The sequence below is a fragment of the Cheilinus undulatus genome, linkage group 15 (genome assembly GCF_018320785.1).
Source record: "Cheilinus undulatus linkage group 15, ASM1832078v1, whole genome shotgun sequence".
NCBI classification, from domain to species: domain Eukaryota; kingdom Metazoa; phylum Chordata; class Actinopteri; order Labriformes; family Labridae; genus Cheilinus; species Cheilinus undulatus.
In genome coordinates this window covers 1,795,862-1,808,918 of record NC_054879.1, presented here as the reverse complement: position 1 = coordinate 1,808,918, position 13,057 = coordinate 1,795,862, and the positions used below count along the sequence as shown (strand labels likewise).

Here is a 13,057-nt window from a genome sequence, read left to right as displayed (position 1 = left end):
CCTCACAAGTGTAGCTTCCACTGTCTGTCACCACAGTGTTAACTATTTCCAAAGTAGCAACTCCGTTCTTGAAAGAGATTTTATATCTGTCTCCGTCATTAAGCTCTCTCTCGTTCCAGAACCAGTGGATGCGAAGCTCTGGTGATCCTCTAACAGTGCACGTTAAGCGGGCAGCTATGCCTTGTTTCCATATAAACTTAGGCTCCATTTTCTTGACAAAGGTAGGAGGCTCTGAAAAGAGTGTTTAGTTCAAACACACCAAGATTTTTAAACATTGCCAAAAAGAAACAGAAGAACAACACAGACAGAAGAAAGCACAGGAAAAGATAGCAATGCATAGTGTTAGCAGTTGCTTGCAGCTAGCTGAAAACGGTTGTCAGCAATAATCCACCAGCTCATCTCAAGAGATTAAAGTTTTCATCAAAGCTAACGGGAAGATCATCTTAAAGATCTTACCTTGAACCGTTACCACAGCCTCACAGGAGGAGCTTCCTGCCTCATTAGTGGCTGTGCAAACATATTTCCCAGAGTCCTTCTGTTTGGACTTGGGGATCTCAACAACAGCAACCTTGTCCTCAAAGGACAGTTTACAATCCATACTCTGGTGGACTTTTTTGCCATCCCTGGTCCAGGTGATGGTCACACCAGTGTCCTCGTCCACCTGACACTCCAGTCTCAGCGGGTCATTGACAGCTGCCGACACTGGCTCAATGGTCTTAACGAAGCTGGGCTTGTTGATCACATTGAGCTGTGTAGTAAAGGTGGCAGTGCCAACGCTGTTGGAGGCCTTGCACAGGTAAACTCCCTGGTCAGCCAATGTAAGACTTTTAATCTGCAGAGAGTACTTGTTCTTTTCACATTTCATGACATAGTTCCCTTCCGAGGAGATTGCTATGTTGTCCTTGTGCCAGACAACTTCCATGGGTGAAGATCCAGTAAGAGAGCACTGGAACACAGCTTGTTTTCCCACAAACAAAGTCATTGGGTCTGGTTTTGAAACAAATACCGGTGGGTATATTTCTATGGAGAGCAGGTAAAACAAAAAAAGTTGAGCAAACTTCAAAATGTGGAAAAACATAACACACAGATCAATCCTATGCAATCTCAATTTGGGGGCTGATACAAGTTTAAACATCCCCAACATTTTAGCTTCAACATCGTTATGTCTCGCCAATTGACACAAGATCAGAATATAAGCAAATCATCACTTCAACACTGCATCATAGTGCAAAAATATAATTCTCTCTCTCTCAAACAAAAACTCATATACAGCGATACTTGAAAGAAAAGGTCCCGCTGGGGTCTTACCAGTAACAATAAGAGGGGCGGTGCAGCTGTCAGTGCCGTGCTGGTTTGAGGCCTTGCAGATGTATTCACCGCTGTCGGCTTTGACCGGGTTCAGAACCTCCAGAGAAGAACCGATGTGGCGGCTGATGATCCTGTACTTCTCACCCTGCCTGATCTCAATGCCTGACTTGTACCATTTAAAGGTCACGCTTGGGGCATCCTGGATTTCACATTCAAACTTGGCGTGGCTGCCGACGTTGATCTCCATAGGTGTGATCTTGTGTGTGAAGACTGGTGGCACTGAGGCACATGAAAACAGAAAGAGAAATATTACCAATAAAATCTGTTAAAGTGCTGTAAAAAACAGGAGCAAAAGCGATGAAATGTTGGAAAATGGCATTTCAGGAGTGACTGTGGAGGAGAAAAATGAGCAAGAACCTTAACCCCACGGATTTAAAAGATTAAAAAATATTGTTTTATTCTACATGGTTTTCATGAGGTTAGGGTTTTTGCCTACAGGAGGAAAAGGTTTTGTGATGGATGACGTGAAGTCATGTTGAAGCCCTTAATGCATGCAGACATGTTGAAGTGAAGAGGATGGTCCTTGAGGAATGGGACAGAACATGGGTTTAAAATAAAAAAAGTCTGCTACCAGTGACATGCAAAAGTGACAATGAAAAGAACACAACAGTTGCCTGAAGACCAGGTAGTTCTGGTCTTAAGGCAATTATTCACCATTCAGTGATGGGAACATACAAAACATGGTGAGTTAGTAGGATCCAGTGACCTGAGAGCGGTATGAAAGAACATATGAACCAGAGTGAAAAACACACCGCGATGCAGGAAAGGTTTTGAATGAACTTATTTATGTGGATGATTAGTCATTCTCTGGAGAAATGGATGAATGAATTGATGATACACTGATTTTTCCAATTGTCAAACCTCTTGAGACCACAGTGAGTCTTGAAGATGTTGTAGTCCTGCCAGCTTCATTCTCAGCCTCACAAACATATTCTCCTTGGTGCCTCTCCTTGACAACTTTGTTGATAACCAATGTGTATGTGTCATGGTCTTTGGAACACTTGAACTCTTTGCCAGATTTTACCAATTGGCCTTTGAAAAACCAGTTTACCTTTGTGACATACTTAATGGTGGTGCTAAAGGTTACTTTGCTATCCTCCTCGATGGATAAATCTTCGAGGGAGGTTACGATTTCTGGGTATTCCCTCTGCTCTGACTGGGATATTGTGATCTCCTCTTTGTAGAACTCCTCCCTGTGCTCCTCATGGATGCTCACATCCACCACCTGTTCAGTTGGAACAGAAGCGGGAGGGAGGGCTGTGGTAACAACAGCCGCTGCTACATCTTTCTCACGGCTTTTCATTGTTACTGTCCTCACCTCTTGCTTTGACACCTGCACTGACTGCTCAAAAGCCATGTGGGCCTCAGTGGTGATTTGGATCTGAGATGAGATGGACTGCTCCATCTTAGCTGCCTTTGACTCCTGCATCACTACCTTCTGCTCGGCTGCAGCACATTCGACTGCCATTTTTGACTCTGTTTTGAGAGCAGCAGCTTGAGATTTAACAGCAGTAAAATCAACTGCACTCTCTGCTACATTCACTGTTTCTACCATTGTTGACAGCATTTGCTTAGAACGGTCTGAGGTGACCTGCGCCCTTTGAGGTTTGTCCAGCTGCATAGTTCCTGGCTGCTCAGATGTCAGAACATGGGCTTCCTGGTACACTATGGAGTGGAAAGCTGCCTGGAGTTCAGTCCTGAGATCTGCTGTCTGAGGATAGCTACCCTCAAAAGCCAAAGTGATCTCCATGGGAGCACCTGTTGTTGTGATCAGGTATGTAAACAGGGCCCGTTTGGGTTCTCTTTGAACTTTGACTTCCTGTACTTCTACCGCCTGTAACTTACCCAAGACATCAGCCAGTAAGACTGGCTGGTCACTGGCCACAGCAGATTGAAGAGCGTCTCTGAGCTGACGCCGTATATTCAAAGTGGAAGGCTTTGGGACCTGAATAACAAATGTCATCTCTTTGGGAAGAGCTGTGCTGTCTTTGGATTCAGGTGCCTTAAATGAGAGTTTAGGCTGTGTGGTGACAGCGACTTTGGTAGACTCCGATTTGCCCATCTCCTGAGAGAGCTCGCCCATCAAAACACGCCTCTCGTCCATCACGATGGACTGTCTGACTGACTGACCTTCCTGAATCTGAACAGCAAAGTCCTGCTGCGCTGCCTCCAGGAGGACGCTACTCTCAGTAGAGATCTCCTTCTCCTCAACCTGGATGGGCTTGGTGGGAACTTTTGGCTCCATGACAGTCTGGCAGGTGAACTGCTCGACATCTGTAAGACTGTCAGTGTGTCCTGCATCTAAAGCCGGACTGTCTGTTACTGTGGTGACCTGCAACACGTTTAACTGATCCTCCTTCTGCACCAGAGCCCGCTGCTGTTTGACATCAGTGGTAACTGGTGTCTCTTTTGGCAGCTGTAGTGGCTGGAAGGAGAGCTGGAGGATGTTTTGAGGCCGAGGCTCTGTTCGAAGCTGAGGCTGAATGCCGGTCACAGACAGATCCAGCTCAGTGTGATAATCCGCTGTGAGCTCTCTTCTCTCCTCCGATGTCGCTGCATGACTTCTTGTCTTTTCTTTCTTCTGTGCTGCCACCTGCTGGTCAGGCTTTTCAATAATGAGAATATCCTCTTTGGATAGTGCCTCCACAGGATGGGTGGACTGCAGGTGCAGCAGGGTAGGAGACTCTTTCTGAGGTTGGACGGTCATGGAGCTGGCCTTGGATTCAAATTCTGATGTGTCCTCATAGACTACTGTTCTCTGCTCGTCCTGGGTTACGGTGTGCAGCAGAGTGGGACTCTTTCTGGTTCCTGCCTGCTCTGGTGTGGGTTTTTCACACATGAAGCTTTTCTCTGATGGAAGGAGATCCTGCTCTGTGATAACCTGTAAGTGCAACAACTGCTCTCCCTCTACCTGTGGCTGAATGGACATAGCATTGTCCAGACTCTGAAGCTGCTGACTGGGCTCAGCCTGCAGTATTCGCTTCTCTTCAGCAGTTAAATATGCCTTCATGATTTTATCTTTGCTAAGTTGGGCTATTTCCTCAGCAGGCCTGTGCATGGAGAATAAAGTCTCCTTAGAAAGAGTTTGTTTTGACTCACTAACTGAAGCTAGTACAGGCTGGTGCTTTTCTTTCCCCATGGAGGATTGAAGAGCAGAATCTGCTGATGGTAGCTCAGAGGTGTGGCCTTCTGCAAGGACACGGTTCTCTGATGACTGGGCTGAGTATAAAATCTTAACCCCTTCCTTGACTTTGTAGCCTTTCTCATCCTGTGGTTTGGGCATATCCTGAGAATACTCTTTAAAGATGGACAGTTGGGACTCTACCTGATGCCCACTGACAAGTTGTTTAGGTTCTGATGTAGGCCTTACAGTAGCAGGCTTCCTGTCAGCCAGAGGCTCTGTGCTAACAGTAGAAAGAGGGGTGAGCTCCTCAGCAACAGCTGACATCAGCTTTGACTTCTTTTCTCTCGCTGACTGCAGCTCAATGATCTCAGGGCTTTGGATGCGATCACAGTGCTGCTCTGTCAGGTCTTGACTCTCTTCAACAGATGACGTAAATGTGGCCATGTGAAGCTGTTTAGCAGGAACAGCTGAAGCCTTAGGTGGGTGTGTAGGAACCATAGACACCCGTTCCTCTATCTCATGAGACTGAAGCACTGCAGCCTGGTGGGTCACCCGCTCACGATGAATTGTAGCAGCAGAGATATCTAGCTCTCTAAGAGAGCCAACCTGCTCACTGGGAATTATCTGCCGGTCCTCAGTGCCGATGGTGTAGACCATCTGATCGGCTCGGTCCTGACCTGGAAGGCTGACCTGGTATAAGCGAGACTCTGTTGCCTGCTCTGTCATTGAGACCTTATATCCTTTCTTCTGAATCACTGTCATCTGTTCCTGTTTACGGGAAACAGAGATGGACTCTTTGAACACAACAAGCTCAGCGCTACAGGATGCCTCTCCAAACTGGTTTGAGGCCTTGCACGTATACAGGCCACTGTCTTCCTGTTTGACGTTCTTAATATTGATGAAGCCAGACCCATCTGGGCTGGCTACGATAATACAGTTTCTACCTGGCTGGATCTGAAACGCCCCTTTAAACCACTTTAAATCAGGAGCTGGATCACCACTTGCCTTATAATTAAAAGAAACCTCGCCTCCCTCTGAGCACCTCACCGGTTGGATCTGAACTGTGAATGTTGGAGGTTGGCCTGTGACCTTAAACATCTTCTCTACCCATTTTTCTGCCTGACTAACATCTGTCTTTTTAACTTCCAGGTAAGTGGTGCATGTTGTCTGGCCAAATCTGTTGGTAGCGGTGCAAGAATATTCACCTTCATACTCAGATGTGACTCTAGTGATAACTAATGTGTACTCTTCCCTCTCCTCTATCAGTTTGTACACAGAGGAGCTCTTAATCACTTTTCCATTGTGAGACCACTGAACGGTCGGCTTTGGAAAGCCGGACACTTTGACCGTAAACCTGGCTGTTTCACCAATGGTTACGGCTGCTGGAGAGAGCTGGCTGAGGAAAACTGGCTTTTCTTTTTTCTTCTCTAAAGCAGAGGTGTAACGTTTAGTTTCTGGCTTGACTTCAAGTGTTTTTGTTTTCTGTGGTAACTGGACACCAGTGTAGTAGGTTTCCTCTTGTTCTTCCACAGTGGTGATGGTGGTGCTAGAACGTTCTGTCAGGAAATAATGAGCAAAACTGATAACAATGTCCACATCACAAAAACAAACAATAATGAGTTAAATAAAGCAAATATCAAGGCTGTCCTTGACTAAAAAACATGAATTTTAAGATATTTTCATAAGGCATAAGAAACAACCCCTGCATCAACTTTGAAAAATGGTATTCACTAATACAAAAGTATATTTCTGGACTATTATTCAGCTGTTTTAAGAAGTTATCAAAGAGTAACTAAACCCAGGGTTACAGCTGAGGTCAATTTAAGCTGTATTTTTAAAAGAAATGTCTTTAGAACATCATGCAGAATAACTTTTTTGATTGTCAGATATTTTAACAAAAGTTCAACACTGAAATCAGAGGGTTATTTGTAATTAATTTGTAAACAAATATCAATTTGGTTCTTGAATGGCAGTTTCAGCACTAGTACATCTCAGATAATTTAAATTTTTAAAAGACATGGAATAAATATGAAACCTGTTTCAACACATAAATCCCTTTTCTTTGAACATAAGGGTAAAGAAGAGAATTACGGACAGGGGCGAAGGAAAAAATAGTGCTGTGCACTTGAAGAATAAAATCAAAATGCTGAAAAAAATCAAAATGTTGAGAATAAACTTGACCTACAGTTTCAATATTTCGGTCATAATGTCCAGAGTTAAGTCAAAGTTTAGTATACTATAACAAACAGCAGATTCTGCCTGTCTAAAAAGCCTTGAATCAATATCTTGTATACTTCAGAACTGTAATTTTTCTCCTTTAAGTCATAAAGACAGTGGGGTTCCCACTGAACGGTCTGGCTCAGTTCAGTATGGCATGTATGTTTTTGTGTTTCCCTATATCAAAAGTTGGATAGGTTACCAAAAAAATGAACCATTCCATCCCACTTCATTGGCACCCTTCCCTAGGGGTGCCAATCTCACCTATCCGTCGCAAAAAGGTGGAGCTACACACGATAGGGGTTTGCACTGACGTCGCTTTCAGCATGACACGACTGCTCAGTCGGGGAGCAAAACACAGAAGTCTGCTCTGTGAGGAGCGAGAAAAACAGACTAATATCTGACTCAACAGAGATCCACAGAGTCCGGGACCGTGGATATTAATGCTGAAGTTTTGTATATACAAAGCTTTAGATGAAAACCAGGATTACCCAGGATATTCACTTAATCTAGTTTGATTTTAACACCCGTTAAACCTTTAGTTTATTGTGATAAATTCTCATGGTACAGCTTGCAACTTTTATGCCGTATAAACTGTTATAGACTAGACGAATTCACATATTAACGTACCGCTGCGACTCAAAATGTTTCTGTACATGATTCCATCGGTTGAGGATCTGTACTGACCGCAGTTAACATGATTAAGATGTAGTTACCAAATACAGCACTTCTCAGCTGAAATAAAGCTGTTTACTGGTGATTTCTGTCACTATTTTTTTTCGACAACTCAGCAGCTGGAACAGCTGGGCACTGACTGTGAACTATTTTGGGGTTTAGCATATCGAACCATACCAAACCATATTCAATCAAACAGGACCACCTGATGGTCCTGCAGCTTAAGATCTGCTGTTTCTTTTGGTCTGAGGCTACTTCCTAAGCAACAATGAAACCCAACAACTTCTTAACAAACTTTTTAGCTCCAAAAGGTGGAAGAGGTTAGATAGGAGGTTTTCACCAATGCCACTGGCTGGGGCCAATGCCCTAAAACCATTCTGACTGGGGATTCCAGAATCTTCCTTTTGACATGAAGCATTTCTTATTTTGATCAGGTTTTTATTTTGTATTATCTTATCCATGTAAACATAGCAAATGTTCCTATGATGAGCACCCTTGTCGGCTAATTAAATATAACACCAACGACATTACATTTTAAATATTTTATTGTATAAACTCTGAGACAAACCAACATGACGTCTGTACAAATAAACCTTGAACTCCTACATTTCAATTACACTTTTTACTTTCCTGTTAAATAAGTTCCTTACACTCCTAAAATTACACATATTTACAAAACAAAAAAATGGCAAAGTTTAGAAAATCTTCACAGCTTCATCTGTAGTTTACCATTAACCATCTCTGACTAATTTCCCTCTTTAGGAAATAAAAAGGTGATTGAAAATTCTAAAATTATCATCCACATGCTGCAAAAACACACAATAACTAAAAAAAAAAAAAAAAAAAAAAAAAAAAAATCCCACGCACATTGAAAGAAAAACTTTCAAGTAAGCTTCATTACGAGTAGCTAAACTGACTTCTGGTGTGATGATTGCTTTCAACTTCACTTCAGTGTAAGGAGAAGATTGTCAAATTTAGACAAATCAAAATACATCTTTGCATGTCTGAGTTGGGGAAAAATTTTCTCCAGCAATCTATTAAAGACTTCAAATTTGGCTTTCTCATTCAAAACCCAAATTATTTAAACAGTTTTAATGTTTTTTTGTAAATAAATACTATTAATGTGTGTAAATGATATGCTCAACAACATTAAATACTGAAAATTCTAGGTCATAATTGTTTTCATCTGCAGTGCAAACTCTTGTGAACAACACATTTTACATTTTACATTTTAGGATGTTTGAGCCCAGACATAAAACTATGAATGTAGATGGTGGTAGAGGAGATGGAAAGACTATAACTTTAAAGGTGACATATCAAACCTGTTTCTAGCTTTGAGCGCAGTCCTCTGTGGTCTACATGAAGCATCTGTGCTGTGCTTTGGTCAAATCAAAGATGGCTCCAGAGGAGGTCTTTGACCCTGTAAAAACCAGCTCTGTTTTTAATCTTTAAATGCAAATGAGCTCCCTATCACCCTATGAAATGATAGCACAAATATCTGGTGTGCTTCTGTGACCATCAGATTTAGTGATTTCAGACGTAGGCGGACCACAAACAAAGGACTGGGTTGGCATGTAAATGTGCAAAAAAATAAAAATCAGGTTTTTGATATGTCCCCTTTAAAGGAACTTCAGCTCACTTTTGAACAAACATAAACAAACATAAAACCACTCATTTCTATCAGAAGTTTAAATAAAACCAATGACAACTTAAGTTTTACACAACTCAAATAAAGAAAAGGCAGCAAACTGACCCGCTGATGTGTTCTACTGTTCGTTTTTTAACTTAACATTTGCACTAAAGACACACATCATTTACTCACTATCATTTCCACACTGCAAAAACTAAGCTAGTGCATTTGTCTAATTTCCTGTTAAAATTTCTCATTTAACTTATCAAAGCGATAATTATCCGTCAAGTAACAAAAAATTATTTCATGTTTGAAAAAATACTTTCTCTTCTTTTCTTTTGCCTTATTAGAATTTTAACTTACTGCAAACAATTCAGTTCTAATTTTGCTTTTAAATCTTCAGCGTAATCAAAATAAAGCTGGGTTTAGGTTTAACTTAGTTGGTAGAGCAAGGTGCTCATGTATAGAGGCAAAAGTCCTTAATGCACTAGTTGTAAATGGATATCCAGTCTTATATTTCCTGTCTGTATTCAGCTGTCCTATCCTAATAAATGCAAAGCTGAAAATAATCTTTGGAAAAAAATACATTAAATGGAATGAGATATTTTGACCAGAAATTAGACAAGGAAACTTGCTTTGATTTGAGCTTTTGTTGTGCAAATGAAGAGCTGGTTGCCAAAAGAAAACTTTGACTTATTTTAGGTAACTTAAAGTTGCACAAATACTTAAGTTTTCTGTAACTGGTCAATCTACAGTACTGTGCGTAAGTTCTAGGCATGTGTGGGCTGAAACCTGAGGCTGATTTAAGGCCTGTAATGGCAAGTCAGCCTACCTAAGGGCACCATTGGGCACAAAAGAGAATTGACAAAACCCAGGCTGTGCTCTGGACGTCCTTTCCTGTAACCAGGGATGTTATTATTATTATTATTATTACTTTTATTTGTCAGGGACCATGTACAAAAAAAAAACCGTGGGGAAAAAACGTCGAAAAAATTAACAAGACCACATCTTAAGGGGGGAGTAAGGCATGGATATGGTGAGTAAGCACAACCTGGAGCCGTGGTTCTCAAAGTGGGGGTCACGAAACACTGAGGGGGGGGCATCAAGATGCCTTTCAAAAAAACAGAAAATTTCTAATTGTTTGATAAATAGTATATTTTACCCTGGCCACAAGCCCCTGGTCATGCTGTGGATGCCCAAAGGACCTGTAAACCACAGTCAGTCTCCAGGCTATCACCCGGGGGGGAAATGTCCCAGACAAAAGAAATGCAGTTGAGCTTGATCTTGTCTGCCCTCCACCATCTCTCCAGACCGGGGCTGTGGCACAGTGGGCCCTGTGATGCCTAGTTAGCGCCCTACATGCTTAAAACTTATGCACATGACTGTATGCCAGTATCTAGAACAAATTGTTACAACAGTCACACAACATTAAAATCTAATTTAATAGAAAAAAACTCTAATATCAAAAAGCATGAACCAAAATTTCCACCTGCTTAGCATTCCATCTGCACAACCTGAAGCAAATCAGCCCAATCCTCTCCATCTTTGGGTTTTTCCTGGGATGTGCTGTACTCCACTTCAGAAACTGAACCAGCAGACAAAGGCATGAGCAAAATTGTGGTGAAGATGGAACGCTATGGCCAAAGACTATATGGACATGTGGGTTAACCCCAATAACAGTTGAGTTTTACTAGCAACTTTAGAGCACACATGCTTTACGCTGTAAACAGAATAATCAAATCTAACGAAAGGACTTAAAAAAAGGTTTTTATTTGTGCAACCAGCCTCAGACCCTTTGGTTTCTAGAACACCTTTAGCAGTGCGGTAGTTTCAATGCAGCCAGCTGTGTTTTGGATTATGCATTTGTACTCTCCAGCATCACTTTGGATCGCGTTAGTAATAAGCAGATTAAAATGACCTGCAGTTTTCTCCTGAATAATACACCTGCTGTCTGTGACATGTTCTCCATCTTTGTACCACTCAGCTGTTGGACTTGGCTTACCACTTACTAGACACTGAAGGATAACTGGAGTCCCTGCTGCTGCAGTAACATTAGTCAATGGGATGACAAATCTTGGGGGTGTTTCGGTTACTTGGAATTGGAAGCTACATGCATCAGATGACTTCCCTTTGAACTCTATTTTATCGTCTTTAGCAGGTTCAGCAAATACATCAAAGTTAATGCTCACGTAGTTCTCTCCTTGTTCACTCATTTTGTTGTCAGTGTTGGCCACCAGCCTGACTGCCCGCTGAGACTCATCTGCCTCCTGCTCAAATTCAAACTCAAGCTCAATTTCAGACACCTGATCGCCATCAAATGATGCGTTATCGACCATCATGTCAAACTTCTGTGGCTGGACTTTGGCACTTCCAAGAGAAACTGCTGTTAATTCTCTTCCTCTGGTTTTCCCTTGGAAGTTTTTGGCACTCAGCACCACCAGTGAAGCTCTACACAAGGTCTCTCCAACAACGTTAATAGCTCTGCAGGTATACACTCCACTATCCTGAGGTGTAACTCTACTGATTTTCAGGAAGTGGTTGTCCCCGTCAAAGGAGTGCAAGAATTTTTTGTTATTGTGAGGAATTTTTTTGTCGCCTTTAAACCAGGACACGATGGGAGATGGGATTCCCATCAGAGAACATTCAAACATCACTGTGGTACCCTCTGGGGTCTCCATGTCACAGATGGGATTGATGAACCTTGGAGGCATCTCTGTGACCTCAAAAGCTATTTTCAAATCATCGTGCTCCTGGGTGACAAAGTCCACTGCCCCCTCCTCATAAATACTTGGTAATACATCCAAAGATATGATCATGCTCTTATTGTCAGCTGTATACTCAGGAATGGTGATGATCTTTACCTGTTTCTCAAACTCTTTCACCTCATTTTCATCTAATTCTACTTCCAGCAAAATCTCCTGGGGTGAAGGAGAACGAGAGGAGTCGTCTTCCTCCACATCAAACTCCATCACATGCTGATGGGTGACAGCAGGTGGTGCCGGCATGAATCGGACTTCCTGTGATACAACCACCACTAAAGCCACACTTCTGGCTTCTCCAACATAGTTCACAGCCTCGCAGATGTACTCTCCTTGGTCAGCTTTAGTGACACTATGAACTGTTAGTGAGATGCTATCCCCATCTCTAGCCATTTTAATCCGGTCGTCTTCTACCAGTTGAGTTTTGTTGCAGAACCACTTTACCTCTGGAGAAGGTAGGCCGAACACTTCAGCATAAAATGTCAGTGATTCGTTTTCAAACACTCTTTTCTTAATGAGAGGTTTGAGGAAGGCAGGAGGGATTCCCTGCACTTTCTCCTGGAGGGTTGCCAGCCCTAAAGAACCTCTTCCCTTGGTCAGGAATCTATTTTCATCCAAGGTTATCTCAGCTGGAGTTGTTTCAATGCCTTCATCGGCAGGAGATTCCAGGAACTGGACAGGAGAGAAGAATTTCCCACCAGAGTCTCCCGTTGAGGGTCTCTTATGTTCCACAGGGGAGAAGGGATACTCTTGAGGGGTCATAAACCCACCAGGTGAATCAGAACTGGGGGTTTGAGCAGACAAAGGAGACTTGGGAGTGTGAAAGGACTCTACAGTTGGCTGTGAAACCTCAGTGGAAGAGCCTGGGGTGTAGAACCTCTCTGCTACTTCTGCTATCTCTTCACTCACGGTGCTGCCGATCTCGATGGACATTTCAGACTCGGGGGACAGGGGCCTTCCCCAGTCAGTGGGAGGGTTGTAGTAGTCATACACAGCACCAAAAGTGACCTCCTCTTCCTCCATGGAGCCAACCCTTGCTACAGCAGCTTGGGCTTCCCCTGCAGAGACCTTGCCTGCACTAACTCTATCTTGTGCATGAGATATCTGGCCTTCTTGAGCAGAATCCTCAGACAGACCAAGAGGTTTAACTTCGCTGACTAATTTTGGCTTAACAACAGGAGGTTCAAGTTCTGTCTCTGCAAGGATTCTGGTCCTCTCAATTTTTTCTTTGTTTCGTGTACGAGGTCCAATTTCATCTACTTCTTCTGCTACTTCTGCTACATC

The 13,057-nt window shown here is 42.7% G+C and overlaps 1 protein-coding gene across 6 annotated transcripts in view; it reads right to left on the bottom strand.

Moving 5' to 3' along the window:
• Positions 1–13,057, bottom strand: part of ttn.2 (titin, tandem duplicate 2) — a 268,791-nt gene that overhangs the window by 186,722 nt on the left and 69,012 nt on the right. For all 6 annotated transcript variants that reach the window (XM_041807290.1, XM_041807295.1, XM_041807291.1 and 3 more), the window contains exon 38: positions 1,309–1,587. In XM_041807290.1, the coding sequence (XP_041663224.1) occupies positions 1,309–1,587 (279 nt within the window). The remainder of the gene's footprint in view (positions 1–1,308; positions 1,588–13,057) is intronic.